This window comes from Hippoglossus stenolepis, chromosome 6 (genome assembly GCF_022539355.2).
Source record: "Hippoglossus stenolepis isolate QCI-W04-F060 chromosome 6, HSTE1.2, whole genome shotgun sequence".
Taxonomy (NCBI): Eukaryota; Metazoa; Chordata; class Actinopteri; order Pleuronectiformes; family Pleuronectidae; genus Hippoglossus; species Hippoglossus stenolepis.
Genome location: NC_061488.1, coordinates 13,209,812 through 13,227,811, shown reverse-complemented (window position 1 = coordinate 13,227,811; position 18,000 = coordinate 13,209,812). Strand labels below are relative to the sequence as shown.

Below are 18,000 nucleotides of genomic sequence, written 5' to 3'. Positions count from 1 at the left end.
TTCACAATTGCTAAAATGGACACACTGATATAAAAACCAATGAAACTGCACAAGTTGATGGAATAAAGACACACTTTGTTGCCAGGCAAAAGAGATCTATTGCAGGATGTGTGTGTGTGTGTGTGTGTGTGTGTGGGTGGGTGGGTGTGGGTGCGTGTGTATGTGAGTGTGTGTGTGATGTCATTCAGAGGCTTGCTCCAGGGTTTCTACCAGGTCAGGCAGGAGGCTGTTGTGGGCCATGGGAAAACAGCTCTAGGGAACAGGTGAATGTGTCACAGAGGCCTTTCTGAGTCCCTATCGTTGGCTTTCTCTACCACATGTCTCACTTTCCCATCCAGCTCATGCCAAAACACTGTAGGGCAAGAACTCATTCTCAAAGAACTCATTCACATTAAGTCAAAGAGAGAAAAGCATCAGATTTCTGTTCAGAGACATGACATATGGATATGAAGAGCTGGGGCTATAAGCAGACAGACACTTTTTAAAATTTACTTTGAGAATTAATGTGATCTCAATATACAATAAAGATGGAAGCATTTTAATTTGAACTTTAGCACCAAGGCAGTAAAATGTACTGTATTCCAATACTTATATGTCAGATCAACTCCAAGTGGCAATGTTCCTAACACATTTATATCACTCGGCGGATGACAAAAGTCCTCGTTTTGACTTTAATGACCGCGTTGAAGGACATGATGGCTCTTGACATTGACAAACAACGTGGTGCAAAGATGGAGTGGTGAGAGCAAGCGCCAATGTGAGCGAGTGTGTTTATCATTGTGCTCCTTCAGGCAATTGTGAGGACGGCAGTGTGCCCGGGAGGCTGTTGTCCAAGAGGACTTTCCCCCTCTTCAGCTACCTCTCCAAAGGTTTGTCTTTTCCAGTCCAGGCAACAGTTCAGTGAGGCTGCAGGAGAAAAAGGGAGCGATTGTTTTACTGGGCGCCACTGGTCCATTGTGAATGCAGCCTGTTCTTTCTCTTGACCTGTGACCTGTATTGTTGTGGGGTTTCTCGTTCGGGGAGGGCAGACAGCTGGGGGAACTGCGGGGGGGCTGATGGACAGCTGGGCCAATTTGCAGGGATAGAGAGAGAGAGTGAGAGCATGAGAGAGAGAGCGGGATGGGAGAGGAAGAGGAGAGTCAGTGTGTTGAAGGGGTAAAAGGGGAAGAGGAAAGAGGAGGAAAGGGCAGGGGAGGTGAATGAGGTCCTTGCTCCTCATTCACGAGTTTGTGCTCTCTGCTCTTGTGTGTCAGTCTTGGCATAAGAATGACACATAGCTTTACACACAGGCAGACATTTGGCCTGTGAGAAAGTACTGGCAGAGTTAGCTGCTGGCGTACACCCTCTTTGTGCCTTTGCTGTTTTGTTTCTGCGCAAGCGGCGGGGGGCAGGGTGCGTGGATTATCCTCCAAAGTCCAAATACATGAGTGGGTGGATATGGAAATAATCCACGTAAATTAACTTTGGATACAAGATTACGGAAACCAGAGATGCACGACTGTCCCTTGAGATTGGGGGAGAAATAGTTTGACGGTTACATGGAAGATGTAGAAAAAGATAGAAGCTTAGGATTTGGTATTGAGTTTATATTTTATTGGTGCAAGCAAGAAAATTCGGTCCCATTAAAGTTTATTGATTGAGCTGTGTGTGTGACCTTGCTGTACTTTGTATTACAGACAGTGCACACAGACTGAAGTGCATCATATCTATGACACGGGCCATGAGGGATGTAAGAGAACACATGCTCTGTAATGCCATCTTGGCCGAGGTGCAGAGCACGACCTGTGGCTCCGTCCCCCTGGGAGCGTGAGGTCATGTCAGATATCAGCCCGTAGATAATCAATGTAGCTGCACTCAAACTACTGATCATAACATTTTTTTGTGATCTTTGTGGATTTTAGTTTTACATACTGCACATTATAAACAACATGATCCCTTATTACAATTTCAAATGTTAGGATTTCATGATAATTCACTTTGACAGGGGAAGTTGAAGTCACAGAAAAAGGGAGGATATAGTTAAAACAGACTTTGACCCAACAGAGTTTTTGAAGTGCTGTATGAAGCTTACACTCTCTTTCTCTCTCGTGCTCATATTCCAGTCTCTACGTGCAGCACACTTAATCCACTGGCCAAACAAGAGTTGCTCCCACTAAAATGAAAAGGTCCTGATCCATAGGAGCGAGATGGAGGGATAAAGCATTGTGATTAAGATAGTATTAATGGGGCCATAGGAGGCTGGAAGGCTTTAATCAGTGTCTGTGTGCCGGTAATCCCTCTGCCTTTAAGCTGGGGCGAACACAGTGACTCCCACCCCCTCCTCCTCCTCCTGTGCCACAGTACGCACACACACACAAACAGAACTCTGTGGGGAGCATATGAGCGCCCGAATTGAGAGGTGGAGCATGCACTCTGAAACAGAGACGCCCAAGACTTAGACAAGCAGCTGGTAGAAGAAAGACCAAATAGATGGAAACAGAGTTGTGGGCAACGGCCGATGAAAACAATGAGAGATGGTGAGGTTGGCATCATGAGAAGATGTAGAGAATTCAAATGACGAGGCTTGGGTTCGTCAACACTGATAAGCAATTCGATGTAAATAAATATATATAATATTTTGCCTTTTATTGAGCTTGGTACGACATTCCATCCAACTTTATCAGCTTAATCATTTATAAACTAAACTCTCTTGAGACATGAACAAAATTAATTGCAGCTTTAAACTTGAGTGGCACTCCGCCCAATAGTCCCCTTTAAATTGAATCAAGTTGCACCAAATTGCACATGCTCATGGAAATCAGTTCTCTAAATGTGCCTGATCTTATCATCAAGATCTGTGAAAAATGTAAAAAAAACACCCTATATCGCAATAAGGAAAAATGAATCCCCTGATCCGCCCCTTGATCTGTATCCACACCGCAATTTAATGGCTTCTTCCTTAACCGATACCACGTCCCTCCACCAAGTTTAACGGAAATCCATCCTGCAGTTTTTGTGTAATCTTGGTTAAAACACAAAAACACTGATAAAAATGCAACCTCCTTTAAAACCTCCTTTTCAGAGGTAATAATACAAATCCGAGGATGGTTCTCTACATCAACATCTTGAGCAAGAACACCACTACCCTGCCCTCTTTAAAACTTTGAGTAAAACTCAAATAACTATGTCAGTTTTGTCAGAGAACACAACGATAACGAAATTGATTGACAGCTTGTTACAAGAGAAAAAGGAAAAAGGAGACGGATGGGGAGGGATGAGGGCTACTTTCAGACTCATTACCTAAGGGAGAGGGGTGTAAAAGGTGATATTGTGTGCACGAGGGTACGGGGTGCACCCTCTCCTTGCAGAGTTCTCTGAGAGTATTAGGGTGTTGGAGTTAAAGAGCTTCTAATGGGATCTGGATGCTGTCGTGTTTACTCTGGCCCCCCCCTCTATGCACGCCCACTGCATTGTAGAAGTTGCTGGGCTTTGGGACACCACAATGGGCTGAGTGCAGGGACAGATGGAGGTCCCTTTGGAAGAGGGCACAAAAAACACAGCCGAGGTAGGAGGGCCGATGGTGTCTGAGAGCGAGCAGCCAGCACGCCTCGCTGCTAGAGACGTGGGAGAACATTAAAGAGGCGGAAGAGCTGAAAAGGGATTTTAATTTCTTGCCAATTGTGATGCAAGGAAGAAAGTAACTTGGCGTGTCCCTTTGTTATCTGTGAATGCAGCACGATAAAGACAAATTCACGTGGCTCGAGATCAGGACCACTGTGAGGTCGTGGCCGCTTGGTCATCTGGCCTGTATAATCATTTATCCTGCCTCAGGTAGAACTTTTCAGAGTGAAGCAAAGACAAGATTTACAGTGTGAAACGTGCAAAATATTTGCTATGTGAGGAAATTGTTAAATTGCATTTAGCCTTTGTTTATCAAAGGTTATACCAGGTCAGGCTGTTGGGGCTGAATACTGAAGTCATTCACTTAGGGTAATGCAGTGTGTGGAGCATGAAGGGCGACGGTTCCATGATAGATGCTGATGAGGAGCGAGGAGAAGCATTGGAGGAGGGTAGAGGGAGGTACCAGTCGCAGGAGCAACAGATGGGGCCTAAAGCTCAGGTTGTAAACTTTCTGTTGGTAACATCTGTCCATTTGTCCATCTGCTACACTCTCTGTTTACAGTTTGTTTAGCAGAAACTCATTAATTAGAAAAATGCACGAGAGGCCACTGGTGCAAACCTTTTGTCACAGTTTATTAATTAGATACGGAAAAGAACCGAATACGTGCACTGGTGAAATGCAAATTCCTATTAGCCTAATGAATCATTTTAAATGCAATTTAATGGGTTTATAATTATAATGGCAAAAAAAACTGGGTTGTGAGGAAACACATGAAGCAAAACTTCCCCCCCTCCTCATTTTGGGATCCAATCAAATCAACGGTGTTGCACCATTCCCACAGATAAGCGTATTTATCACATCTGTGCTTCTCTGGGACAGGAGTCACGCCATGCCATTCTCTTTGTTCATTTTCTGGAGCACACAGAAGTAAGTGGATGACATGGTATGTGGGTATAAGCCCTGATTACAGTTACATTAGCAATTGATGTAAACATGCCCCTCGTGATCTGTGCAAATATCACACCACTTACCTAAATGTCAAAACTCACCATCTCATCAGTAGCTCAATTTTTGTAAGTGGTTCATTTAGCTGATGCTCCTCTTAACACGCAAAAGCCACATGCATGTAAAATGTATACTTTTGCACAAATATTAGTAGTATTTTAGTAATAGTTTTCATTAAAGAAGAAAATAAAGTCCTGCAAAAGAGTTATTAGAAACCTTACATCACCTATGGGTATTTTACTTTTGTGGGGCTAAAAATATTCCCTCTTCAATTTGCTCCACAGCAAGCGGATAAAAGAGAATTAAGCAGCAGATCTGGGCTCAGTGTCCAGAGTGTTACATTAGACATTAATCCAGAACAGTGGAAGGTTGGAGAAGGGAATAGCATCTTTTAATCCCACGCTCCATCCAAGCCAACCCTTTCATCGCACACAGGAGAGACTCGCTCACACTGAGCCCGACATCCTGTTCCTGCTTCATACAAATAAACGTGTAAATCTCAAAACTTTACACCAACTCTTGCAAATAACTGAATGGTAACCCTTTGGTCTTTAAAGGCTCAACAAGACCAGTGGGGCATTACAGAGTGGAAGGGCTTTCTAGAAGTGTTTACTGCATGAGCACCTTTTCTGTGCACTTTCCATTGTCAGCTGCAGCATCCTTCAGTGTTTCCTGAATCTCAGGCCTCCTCACGGGGCAAGGCGAGTGCCCTGGTGAGCCCCCAGTGCTCACTGTCCCTCTAGATGTAACAGATGTTACTGGGGCAACAGTTGGTATTGAGAGGGAGGGGCTTCGGGCCATCTGTCCAGGGTCAAGGTTTGAAAAGGCCTGGTCGAGATGGTGGCACGTTCAGGAAAATGGTAAGTATTTGGTTGTAAAAGGGGGAATATAGCAAGCATTGTAATCCTGCTCAATGTGCGCTTTCATTTCACGCTGCCTTTGTGAAGGTTGTGAGTGTAAGATTAGGGAACTCCACAAATTGTCTGGGACAGGAGAAAACTGTGGAGCTTTTAGTGCTAAAGCACCATCTTGTGGTTCAACAAACTACTACAACCAAAGCATCATATTCCTCAAAACTTTATTGATTCAAACTGGTATTGCATCGAACTACTGAGTGAAAACCACAGGCTCTTGTAACACCTGTGTGCAGTTTCCTTAAATCTCAGAGTCAAACTGAGATTTAAGCCCCTCAAGCGTTTGGTCGATTTCGTCCCGTAAATATGCCATCTTCTTATGACACACTTTCCTCTGGAAAACATCAGAAGCAGCAGAACGTGAGGAGAAAGTGCAGCACAAGTATTAAACCCTCACTTTATGTCATATAATCTACACAGACACTTACAAGGAAGACCTTTAGCCTCTTTTTCTCCATGACATAGAATTCCCCCACAGTTAGCTCAGTGAAGTCTTTCTTCATGGTTAAGAATCCACAGGTAGGAGAGCGTTTTACATGTTCAGTCCTGGGCAGGAGAAATGATATATAAAGACGATTACATTAAACTGAGAGTGGCACATAAAGAGGAACGATGTTATCTTTTAATATAATGCAGTTCACTCGGCATATAATCCTCTGTAAAAGCAAAAACCACAGAACTAAAATAAGCGTAATGTGGTAATCTGAGACTGAGAAACAGCTGCATCAAGTAGGAATTATGGTTCAAGGTTACATTATTGTCATTAATACATAAAAAATGAAACAGCAATGCATATAAATATAATGTCATCCTCAAAGACACGATGCAGACACTTTAAAAGACACAATAAAAACTACCATAGTAAAAGACCAGTCCTATGGTAGACAAATGCAGTAATATAAATTTAAGTGCAATATTATAAATCAAATAACAAGGCCTAATAAATGCACAAAAATGTTCAATATTTTTTTATTTTCAGATGACTGTGCAGAGAGTGTGTAAGCTGTTGCCTGCAAAGAGGAGGTTAAGTTTCCATCAACGTTTTTCATTTATTTATGTCTTAGATAGCCGCATTACACAAAAAATACTGAACATCCTCCCACCACGAAACCTTGTGGGAGGATGTGTTATTTATCAGGGAAAAACCAATTAGATGTTGGTGCAGATCCAGATCAAGGGGTGGATCCAGACTTTTTTAAACTTTCTTTAACTTCGTGAGCTGGGGCTTTTTTTTTTTTACATTTTCACCATTTCCCTCAAGGAATAATCGATGATATGTGTGAAATTGGGTGCAGCTTGAATTAAAGGGGACTGCTTGGTCTTGGCAGAGCTATGCGCTCTTCTGAGTGCTATTCTAGTTACAAAAATGAATTCCATAATAATTCATTCATCTGACATTTACCCTGTAACAAACGTATTTTAAATATACTTTGACACTGTGGCTTTTATTGACGGGACAGATTCTCTCTATTCTGAGAGGTAGTGGGTTAAACACGGAGCAAGGGCAGGGCTGGGTCGGAACTCAACCTGCAGCAAAGAGGACTCTGGGTATGGCTAACACTCAGTTCAGAAGCTACAGCATCGGCACAATATTCTTCAGTGCCTATATGAAGGTAGATAAGGGTAAAGGTGGAGGCCTGAATAGGTTGACTTGCTTTTCTTACCAGGGATCATCATCTGGCTCCCAACCTTCGAGCTCAATCAGACAGAAGAAACAACAGGCGACATCAGGCTCATTCTCACTGGGGCAGTGGATGAACCCGGCCCTGGCCATCTGATAAAGCAAACACACAGCAACAAACGCCTTAATGTCTTATCAAATAAAAGCCAAGCACTAACTGAAGGAATGTTATGTTCTGATAACTCAATGACAAAGATAACAAGTGTGATACAAAAAAAGAAAAAAGGTCAGAGCTTAAGGAGGACAAGTGTCAGTGCGGTTGATCTCCTTTTAACTGGTTGGGAAGTTATGATCTGGTAACATGGGATATAGTGTTGCTCATCAAGTGAGGTGTCAGCAGCTCGTCCGTCATGGCAAGAGCGGGGGGGTCCGTGAAACTGAATCTGGCACCTGCTTAACCGTAAATCACAACCTGTCACAGCCTTGGATAAAAAGGCTGCGGCGTAAAATGGCTGTGAACACAAGGTTGAGGTTTACTAGCTTTCAATAATTATTCTCATAAAACCCACAGTTATGTAATGTGCAGGTTTTATGTATAATGGGCTGTATTCTGAAGAGCTGTCTGACACATCCTGTCTGAAATGAGAGGAAACATCTGAGATATGAGTCTGACTTCACACAGACCTGAACTTTAACGTCTTCCCTGCAGACATGTTCTCCTCTCGATAAAACACACATTGTCCTACTTGCACTGTCAAAACGAACCATCAATCATTAATGGTTTTTTTTAACAATAAATCAACAAATGTTCACAGGCGTCAAGAAGTGTCATGATCTCTGCCACGGCAAAGCAAGTGTCCTCCTCACCTTCTCAGGGGTGCAGTTACATTCCTCCCTAAACGGCCAGTCAGCAAAGCTTTGTTCTCGTATATCCTGACTGTACATGTTGTCATAAAAGCAAAACCTGGTGCTCAGTACGTCTATGCTGGCCATATCTTCAGCGGGAACGGGCTAGACCCAACGTGTGTGTCTAAAGTCACAATGGCGCCACACTGGCCCTGCACACTAACACAGGTGATTTCAGTTTTCCACTGATGGAGGCCTGCTCAGGTTCGAGGTGGGCCGGGCTGCGATGGGGATGGGAGGTAACCAGACTCATCTAGAAGAGGTCTGATCAGGAAGTAGTCATGGTTCTCACTATTTGGCCATTTTTTAAAGTTGTATTATCTTGGTATCTTCTTATTTACTTCACATGTATTTGTTTTGTATATCCTACTTACATGACACAACAACTGTAGTGCTACACTGCACGTTTTTCATGCTGCGTGTGTGTAAGTTCCCCCCAAAGTTCATGAACTACTCCGGCTTGTATGTATTGCATCTGATGAGTTGAAAGTATACAACACAGTATTTAGATTTAAAACATAAAACAGAATGGAATATTTGTGACCTTACATCACCCTCCTAATAATATTTATTTTGATTCACAAAATCCAAATCATCCTCCAGATCCACACCAGATTTCCCCTCAATAGAACTCTTTCGGATTTCTTTTCATCAAGATCTCTACATTATTTCTTTAGAAATTCACAAAAATATCAAAATGTTAAACACAGTGAGAAAGAATTCCTGGATCTGCACCAGTTTAATGGATCTTCCCTCACACATATCACATCCTTCCACCTAGTTTTGTAGTTTTTGCTTAACCTTGCTTGACGGGTGAAAACATAACCTCCTTGGCAGAGGTTACAAAATGAATTTCATTGCACTGCATCGGGATTTATTTCTAAACGCTCTCAGATGTGAAGGACATTTCTACTTGAATTTTAACTCCGGTCAAGATCTTATAACTCCTTTTTCAATTCAGCAGCATCGCACAGTCAATTCTTATTATGTCTTTTTTACTGGTACTTTGAGGAGTAACAGGGACAACTTTGAAAGTCTGAGTTTAATTTGACTCCACTTGCCAAGATGAAAAATGATCTTTAAACTGTTAACAACACAACATGAAAAACTCAACAAAAGAACTTAAGAATTTTCTATCGAGTTCCCCTTTCAGTTTCTTCCACCAGAATTCTTTTCTAATGGAAAAAAGAGAATAAATATGAGAAAAATGCTCAAGTTCTTCATCTCAAACATCATTTTATTAAAATTATTATTTTGTTTTGGAAATGTGTTCTATTAAAAATTAAATATATCCAATCCAAACATGGATTTTTAAAAATGTCCTCATGCAGGAACTTACTTAATCACTCACTATCACCTTGATCAAACATCTGATCTCCAGACGTTTTAATCAATTATGTTAATTAACACTTTAATTTTAGGATTATATAACATCTATCTATTCAAAATTACAATCACATCAAATGTTATGTGAATTGTATCTCCCTCTGCTGGCAATTGAGAGAAATTTAAGGAAGGTGCTCTGATCCTTTCTATGAGGCACATTTGAGTTTAATCCTGTGATGAAATCTCTTTCTTTTAACCTGCACCTGAAACCAAAAAATATCACATATTGTTCCCACAGTGACAGATAATCAATAAATCAATTCAACTTTATTTGTATAGCACCTTCCATACAGGCAGGTGCAGTTCAAAGTGCTTCACAATTGACTGATGAGCCAAGAATAGACAAAACAGATAAAATGCTGACAATTAAATACCATAATAGATATTTTGAAAGCTATGATAATATATTATAACAAATTTCAAAAGAACAATATATAGAATAAATAAAAGTCAACAAAATGGGACAAAAACTCACACTAAAGATATTAACGGACGGATAAAAAAGCAAGATTAGTGCTCTTATTGAAGCAGATCTCTAAGAAATGAATCACATTTTCCAACTGAGAGAATATAAAAGGTAATGAAGACGCGCTGACCAGAAATCCAGTTGTTCACTTTAATGGTTTGTGGTGTGAACTTTACTAGTGTGTTCATGAGTGTGAGAGACAGCCTTGGTCCAGTGTGCCCCTGTAACTCTACCCCTCAGGCCCCTCGGTGCTGAAATGTGCTAACAACTGTAAACTGGTGTCCTTTTCCCCATCTAACCTTGTGCCTGTGGGAGTGCGGAGACACAGTGCGTCTGCGTGTAGGATTTTTTTACTCAGTGTGTATAAATCCAAATAGGAATTGGATGAATTGGCCATCGACTCCACATGTCTTGACATAATTTTACATGGGCTCCAGGTGGCCTGTGTGGTGGGTGGCTGCTCTCTCCAGACACATGCAGACTAACATCTACTTCTGAATTTCTGCATGTGCCTGTCACTGTTGTCTCTTGACATTTTTCCATACATTGCTCTGTTTTTCTCAGCTTCTGATGTTTCTCTCAACATTGCTGCCCCATAGGTGTGAGGTTTATCTGTTTGCCCTCCTTCATTTTCTGGTGCAGAGCGTGGCCGTTGAGCACGTCGCACCAGCGGAGAACTTTCGTGGAGTTGAGGCTTTCATTAAAATAAAGGCCCACAACAGTTATTAACACATGCTTGAGTGTTTGCTTTGTTGGTTTCCATCTCCTGATGGGTGGTCCTCCATGAGAGACAGTGGAACTCTGTGCCACAAATCACCTTTTCACAGGTCGGCGTTTCTCCTCTCTCTTTCACTGCACCTCACTTTCATTCCTTATTCCTTCATTGACATTTGACTCCCTTTCCTTCGCTCCTCGCCTCCGACTCTCTGCGCTCTCCTTCCCCTGCCCTCACTTATTGAGGTCTGCCACGATTAGCTGCTGGAATCTCCTGCTCCAACTTTGTTTTCACACAGGGCTGAGAGTGTGAGGGAGAGAGGGCGGGAGGAGATAGGAGGATGTCGAGGAGGGTAGGTGATAGAAGCAATGTGTTTGCGGTCTCTATTTCCGAAATGTCCTTCGCATTGCCTTATGGGTGTAAGGGTATGTTGTTTGCCTACGCAGCTACTGGAATCTTTTCGGACTCATGAGAACAACTGAGGATTGTTGGGGTCATTTTTTGTTTTATTGCATGTGAAGAGTTCTTGCCACTTTCATGCTGCGGGAAGGAGTTGACACAAGAAACGGACCCGACTCAGTTTGCCTGCAGAGGTTCAGAGTTTGGACTCCCTCAGTACAAGTAACAGGACTAGAAGAGCAGTCAATGTGGCACACAGGTAAGAAATCAAACCTATCTAATTCTACTGTGTCTGTCGGCTTCTATTTCAAATGATCTGGCATTGTCCTTTCTGGGGAGCAAGAAGTACTTCCACTACAATTTTTGTGGTGATTGTTTGATTTCTTGATGTTATATATAAATATGCCTCGGCGCAGCACAAACAACTTTATTTCAATGAATGATTAGATAAATGCATGTAGGTGCGTGTATGCAAGTGACTGATCTTAACTCTCAGCTTGAATATGTACACTACATGAGTCTGTGGAGCTGAGGACGGTCCTGACAGCTCCACCTGTCCTCTACTGCCATCTCATCTAAACTGAACATACATACTTTTAAGCAGAGCTGCTAGCATCTTGTGTGTGAGTGTGTGTGTCCATGTTTAGGTGTTTGTGTGAGAGTTGGTCATGTTGGTTTGTGCGCCCTTTTTAGTTGTTTGTTCAAAATAAGGTAGAAAATTAGACGCTGTTTGATGAGACTATATGTTTTGTCGCAGGGGTTGTGATTGATCCTTTTTCATTTCATCCATCCGCCACGTAAGTCTAGGCTGAGTTTAAGAAATACACTATGATCTATGGAGAATATAATCAGCCCAAATTGCTATAAAATGCACACATCATAATGTAATGACAACTTGCCACGTGTCAGCCTAAAGTATTTAGTCTAGTAGTCGCAGCACAACAGAAATTACTGAAGCAATGCTTCAATTTTAGAGCTCGGTGTGTGATTTCAGTGCCGTTGGAAAGAAGACGTCCTCTCCTCCAGTGCTGGTGTAAAAATGTCAGGCATGTGTGAGAATGTGACAGTCAACATCGACATTCTCCGTCTCTGTAGGAGGCGTGGATTCACAGGACCGGCACACCCACCTGAGTACACACTCCTCACAGACACACAAATCCTAATTATCGTCTGTATCTCTCCTCAAATTCAGTTTGGCTCGAAAACTGTGTAGCTCGAAAACTGTGTTGCCCAAGCATGAATGTAAACACATGAAACTAGAATGGCACTCAGTAGAACCTTTGCTAAGGCCCAACAGTCTCCCTTACAAAACCACTTTTGAAATCACTAGATCTTTATTTTTATTTGGATCTGCACCAAATTTCACACACTCATAAATATCAGTCCCTTTAATGTGTCTGATTTCTTTTTATCGTGATCCGTTACTTATTCTATATAAGAAATCAAGGACACTTTTAAGGAATGCCCTTGTCTCGCAAAGTTAAACAAAGTGAAAAAAATAAAATCGTTGATCTGTCCTGAGATCTGGATCCGCAACACAATAAAATGGGGTTTTCCCTGAACCAAACCACATCCTTCCACCAAATGTCATGGTAACCTATCCGGTGATTTTTTAATAATCTTTCTTACAAACAAACAGACATTGTCTCTCTGGTGGAGGTAATCAAAATACTGGCTGCTGACACTTAAGGAGAAAAATACTCAGAATCTGGAAAAGAAAATATTTTATATTACCATAAAGAAAAATGTCCTCCTTGATTTCTTGTCATTATTTACAACAAGCAATTACATGTTAAAGCTCTGTCTGATTAACAGTGTGAGTAAGCTCTTCTGGATAGTAAGAAAAACAGGTAAAGTAAGTGGCAGGTAAATCTCAGAACAAATATATTTATCTTTTTATATTGTATCTTAGGTATTTTATAGGAAAATCGACTTCTGTTCTCCTCTCTCTCTCTCTCTCTCTCTCTCTCTCTCTCTCTCTCTCTCTCTCTCTCTCTCTCTCTCTCTCTCTGTTTCTGAGTGTCCTTAGCCTCTTCTAAGCAACAAAGCAGTTAAAAACACCAAAGGCCTGTGGGTATCCTCATTTTGTCAAGTCTTTCCTCGGGAACAACCAATGCACAGGATATATACTGTTCAGCTTGGTCACATTTCCTGCACATATCCTCGCCTGATCAATAGTCTAAATTTAGTGAGATGATTATCCCTCACATTTGCGAACTGATATGCTGAACCGTCAGACTTGCAGGCTCAGGCAGGTTCAAGGGGAATGCAAAGGTCTTTCTGTTCGTACTTGGTTGACTTCTGCGCTACGTGCATGTTCTTAATGAAGCCAGGAAATGGGATGTGTGTCATTATTTCATATAGTATTGATTATTAGCTTCACCAAGGATTGTATATATTTTCACCCCTGTCCGTTTGCTTGTTGGTTTATTTGTTTAGCGAGCAAGGTTACGCAAAAACAATTGAAGGGACTAGGACATTTCTTTTCCCCCACTTTTTTTAACATTGAAAAATCAGGCATAGGGGACTGGTATTTATGAGTGTATTCATTTTGGTTCCAAATAAAAGTCTGTATTTAGTGAGTTTAAATGTGGTTTCACAAGGGGACTATTTTAACGTTTGCACTCTACTCAGGGCCATTCTAACTCTCCTTCAAGTAACACAGTATATTTGAATCATATTTGATAGTCTAATAAGCTCCAGTAAATGCTTTGCCACGTTGTGAGAGGAGGAACAAGTATGCTGCCTGACAGTTGCCTGGCCCCCTCACCTTTGACCTTCGAAGGCAGTCTCTAAATTCACCACCACGGTGCCAGGACACACCCAAAGAATGATACGTGACCTCGGTGCGGACTCCGTATCAAGACAAATCCTTTTCATTACATAATGCATGCAGACTCTAGAAGAAGATTTCTAGAAACTCCTGCAGGCCATGGACCACGAAATGAAATATGAGCAGAATTTATGATCAACCAAAGCTGCATTCTGACACTTGCCTTTGAGCTGCTGAAGCGACGTGAGTTAGAGTCTGTCTGGCATTTTTCACTGAGTGTAGATTTAACGTGTGTTTCCCTCCCTGCAGGACTGGATGAAAAAGACAGATTATAGCATTATATGATTGGTGGCATCTGATGTGCTCGCTCCCTCAGGTGTGATAAACCCTCACAGACTATTACTGTGCATCGTCTTTACATGTCCCTTCACATTTGACCTGCTGCACTCGGGCCGTGTGCACTTTGTCTAATTCGCAATTCTGCAGATAAAAACATTTCCAGTAACAATATTGGCAACGGCAGCTTTGTCAACTTTGTTGTGTCGACTACACAGCTTCCTGCTTGAGTAAGGCGTTTCTGATTCATTCTGACAGGCCATTAATACCACACCAGCTGCCTCACGTCTCTCTGGTTCCCTTATTTACCCATGCGTGTGCTGACATGGCTCTGGGAACATTATAGCCTCTCGTTTTATAAATTTTTCATTACGGAACTTCCCATGTAGTTACAGAGTCACTCAAACTGGAATGCTTCAAGAGATTTTTAATGTTCACTTATGAGGAATAATAATCTTGTGTTGACACGCTTGCTCCAGTAGAGGGCAGCATAGATCAACCAATAATCACTGTGCAGCTTTTGTGTTTGTGTGTGTGGGTGGACAATTGTATTAAAGGTCCAGTGTGTAAGATTTAGGTGAAAGGGATCTGTTGGCAGAAATTGAATATAAAATAATCCTAGTGATGTTGTCACTAGTGTGTTTCATCTAAATTGTACGAATGTTGTTTTCTTTACCCTAGAATGAGCCCTTTATATTTAAATACTTCATATTTACACAGGGAGCGGGTCCTCTCTACGCAGGGCGCCATGTTTTTTACAGTAGCCCAAACTGGACAAACTAAACACCTTTTGAGTTTTTATGACAACTGAAGGTTTCCACTCTCTCTCATGTTTGGAAGGGGAGGGTGAGGTGAGGGGTATTCAGCTGCAAAATGCAACTTCACCACTAGATGTCACTAAATTCTACACACTGAACCTTTAACTACATTATGGGAGCTCACCAACTTTGTCCTCATCCTAAATGGTGGCCCTGATGTGCAAAACAAAATAAAGAATTGGACAAAACACTACGACAAAACAGAAACTTCAATAAAAAAATATAATAACCTTGCGAGAAACAACATTTTCGAAATTGCATCCACAGGAATTAAAGGAAATAAAACTCCTATTTACTTTTAGACAATGCTTTGTGACTCAGTTTCCCCTCAGAGGCATTGCATTCGGTATTGCTTAGATGAAGAACACATCACCCCAACTGAACCTGTCTGACTCCATCTCTTTCTCTTATGTATCATCTGTTGTCCCAAAAAATCTTTTTGTGTTGTTATTACTGAAAAACTGTCAGCACTTTACTTTACGTGTCCTTCACGTCTGGATACTATCCTAGTGATTTCTTAAAAACTATAAAAGTAATGATGTAAGCTGATAGTTTTGAATGGAAAAAAGAAACAGTGATTAACCTCCAGTTTATTTACTTTAGTTTTTGGTCAAAGGACTGCAGGTTAGCTGAATATGCAAAATTAGAAAAGCAACCGGCATACATATAAACATATATATATTATAATAAAAGAAGCATTTGACTGGGGAACTTCTTTACTTATAGTAGGTCCTGGATTACACATTCCCTAAAACCTTTCCTTGGAAATTATTTTGAAATTATGGACCTGCAAGATAAAGCTTCACCTTGTATTCTATTTTTTTCTGTTGCTTTTAAAGTGCCATTTGTAAGTGAAGTACCTCTAGCAATTAAAGTGGATGGCAAATGAAATAATGCCATTATTCATTTAAAATATTCCCCCTTAAGATTTGCCCAGTAAAACCTCCCCATGGAGGTAACAGAGGTCAGCCCATCATCCTCAGTGGCAAACAAAGGAACCTAAACATCCAATTTCCTTCCCTCCTCCCTCTCACTTCCTCCTGTTTCTCCTCATCGCCCCTCAGTTCACATACCTGTCCAAAAGTGACATCTGCCGTCCCCTCTGGTGGCCTTGCCGCCTCTCCTCTGGGCTCTCATCCCTCCTTCTTCTTTCCTATACGGATGATACAGGATCCCCCTGCTCCGATTCCACCCTCTCATCATGACACCCATTAAAGTGGCGCTGGGCCCTGGGCCCCCGTTGGCCCGACAGCACATTAGCACTCGGCCCATTGAACGCCAACAAGGACCGGCTCTGAATTATTGATACCAACACAACTAATGAGGAAACCCTATCTCAGCTCTTTTGCTGACACACAAACACACACACACACACACATGCACATTGAAGGACTGGCATGCATTGCTGATGACTTTTGTACTATGCTATGTGTCCCATTTTTAAAAACTGCAGACATGATGTGTGTTTGATCCAAGGACTCACTGGGTTGAATTCCTTTTCTAATCTGCCTGTTTGTCCTTTTGTGTTGGAAGAGGTTTGGCCCACATCTTCCACATCCATCTTAGTTTTATTATATATGACATACGACAAACTACTTCTCTCTTTTTGATCTTGGTTGGTGGTTGTGACTGTAGGATGATTTTTGTGCACCTCACTGTAGCTAAGAGCTGCCATATGCTCTATAATACCAGCAGCTTTTCATCAGTGGATTTTTTTGTTGTGGCCCAAACGTACAATCTGTAGGAACTTGCGTGGGTGTTTATGGACCCCTAAGTCTGCCAGTGTTTACATACAATGGATTAAATGTGTGCAACCGAGCTGCTGTGCAGAGAGGTACTGGAGGTGTCAGCCAGCCTCCTTAGTATTCACTCCAACACCCTGTGACTCACTGCCTCAGCCTGAGAGCGTGAGAAGGGGGTGGGGGTGGGGGTGGAGTAGAGATAGAAAAGAGAAGGAGAGAGCAGGACAAGAGGAGGTACTGTGAACATCAGGCGGCGTTCTCCCCCCCATAGCCCTAGGCTCACGTGTTTGTATCTGTGTGTTTGCAAGCATGCCTGCCCAAGGGGATTAATTTTTTGACAGCTTTGTTAAGCCTTCTCTTAAGCGCCGAGCTTCTCAGTAACATTGTGGCTGTGTGATTTTCAAAAGGTCTCTCACTCGCTCTCTTCCTCGCGCTCTGTAGCTTCCCTGTGATTCCTCTTTACAGGGGGACAAGAGAGAGAAGCAGAGAGTGGCTCTTGGACATGTCAGCAGACGTTGTTTGAGTGGCTTCTCGGCGTGAAGGAAGTGGACCATGAGAAGCTGGCTGCGAAGCCCCCTCTTCAATTAGTGACCGCATTGCTGTGGTCAACAGTTAAATTCTCCCACAGACCTTCCTCTCCTGTGTCTGTGTGCAGCTCTGTATTCCATCCTCCCGGTTGTCTCTTCTTGTCACTCCACGTCTCTTCATCCCTCTGTCAGTTTGTATTTAGTTTAATCTCTGCCCCTCCTTCTCCTGCTTCCTCTGCTCTGTCGCTTTCTATTTCATCTCTACTCTCTTGCTTGCCATCCCCCCCCAACACACACACACACACACACACACACACACACACACACACACACACACACACACACACACACACACACACACACTCCCCGCTCCAATCACAGTCTAAATTCCATCCCTTTGACGAACACAGAGGCTGATAAAATGTGTAACCTTGCCTGGGCAGGTTAGGAGATGGAGGGAGAGACAGAGCCACACAGATAAAAGGTTAATCCTTTAACAAGTCCACATACACATGGAGTCAAAGGACAGCGAGGGGGCGGCGTGGCAGACAACAAAATGCAATAAACAGCTCTGACAATCAGGGGAAGGAGGGTGAGGAGAATTGTGGGGGAATCGGCATTTTTCAGTCAAGCTCTGTCTCTCCTTCATGACTTCCACTCTGCATGATGACAAGTGTTTGCTGCTGCTCCCATTGGTCGAGGCTGCCACCAATCGGAGCAGAGGCATGTAAGGTGCCTTTAGGTTATACCCAACCCCAAAAACAAGGAGCAGGGAGAGGGAGAGAGAGAAA

General features: G+C 42.3%; 1 protein-coding gene across 1 annotated transcript; it reads right to left on the bottom strand.

The window, feature by feature from the left end:
• Positions 1–5,667: 5,667 nt before the first annotated feature.
• On the bottom strand, positions 5,668–8,276 carry birc5b (baculoviral IAP repeat containing 5b). Its single transcript, XM_035159688.1, has 4 exons — positions 8,009–8,276; positions 7,185–7,294; positions 5,949–6,066; positions 5,668–5,854 (listed from the first exon to the last, which is right to left on the bottom strand). Exons 1-4 carry the CDS (start codon positions 8,132–8,134, stop codon positions 5,762–5,764), a joined length of 447 nt encoding a protein of 148 aa, XP_035015579.1. The 5' UTR covers positions 8,135–8,276; the 3' UTR covers positions 5,668–5,761.
• Between the last annotated feature and the right edge of the window lie 9,724 nt (positions 8,277–18,000).

Bases quoted from the DNA above. Each gene is read 5' to 3' on its own strand.
- birc5b (XM_035159688.1), bottom strand. From the start codon at position 8,134: ATGGCCAGCATAGACGTACTGAGCACCAGGTTTTGCTTTTATGACAAC. The intron at 7,295-8,008 runs GTGAGGAGGACA...TTGCTTTATCAG, and splicing joins GTAACTGCACCCCTGAGAAG to ATGGCCAGGGCCGGGTTCAT. The intron at 6,067-7,184 runs GTAAGAAAAGCA...TCTCCTGCCCAG, and splicing joins GAGCCAGATGATGATCCCTG to GACTGAACATGTAAAACGCT.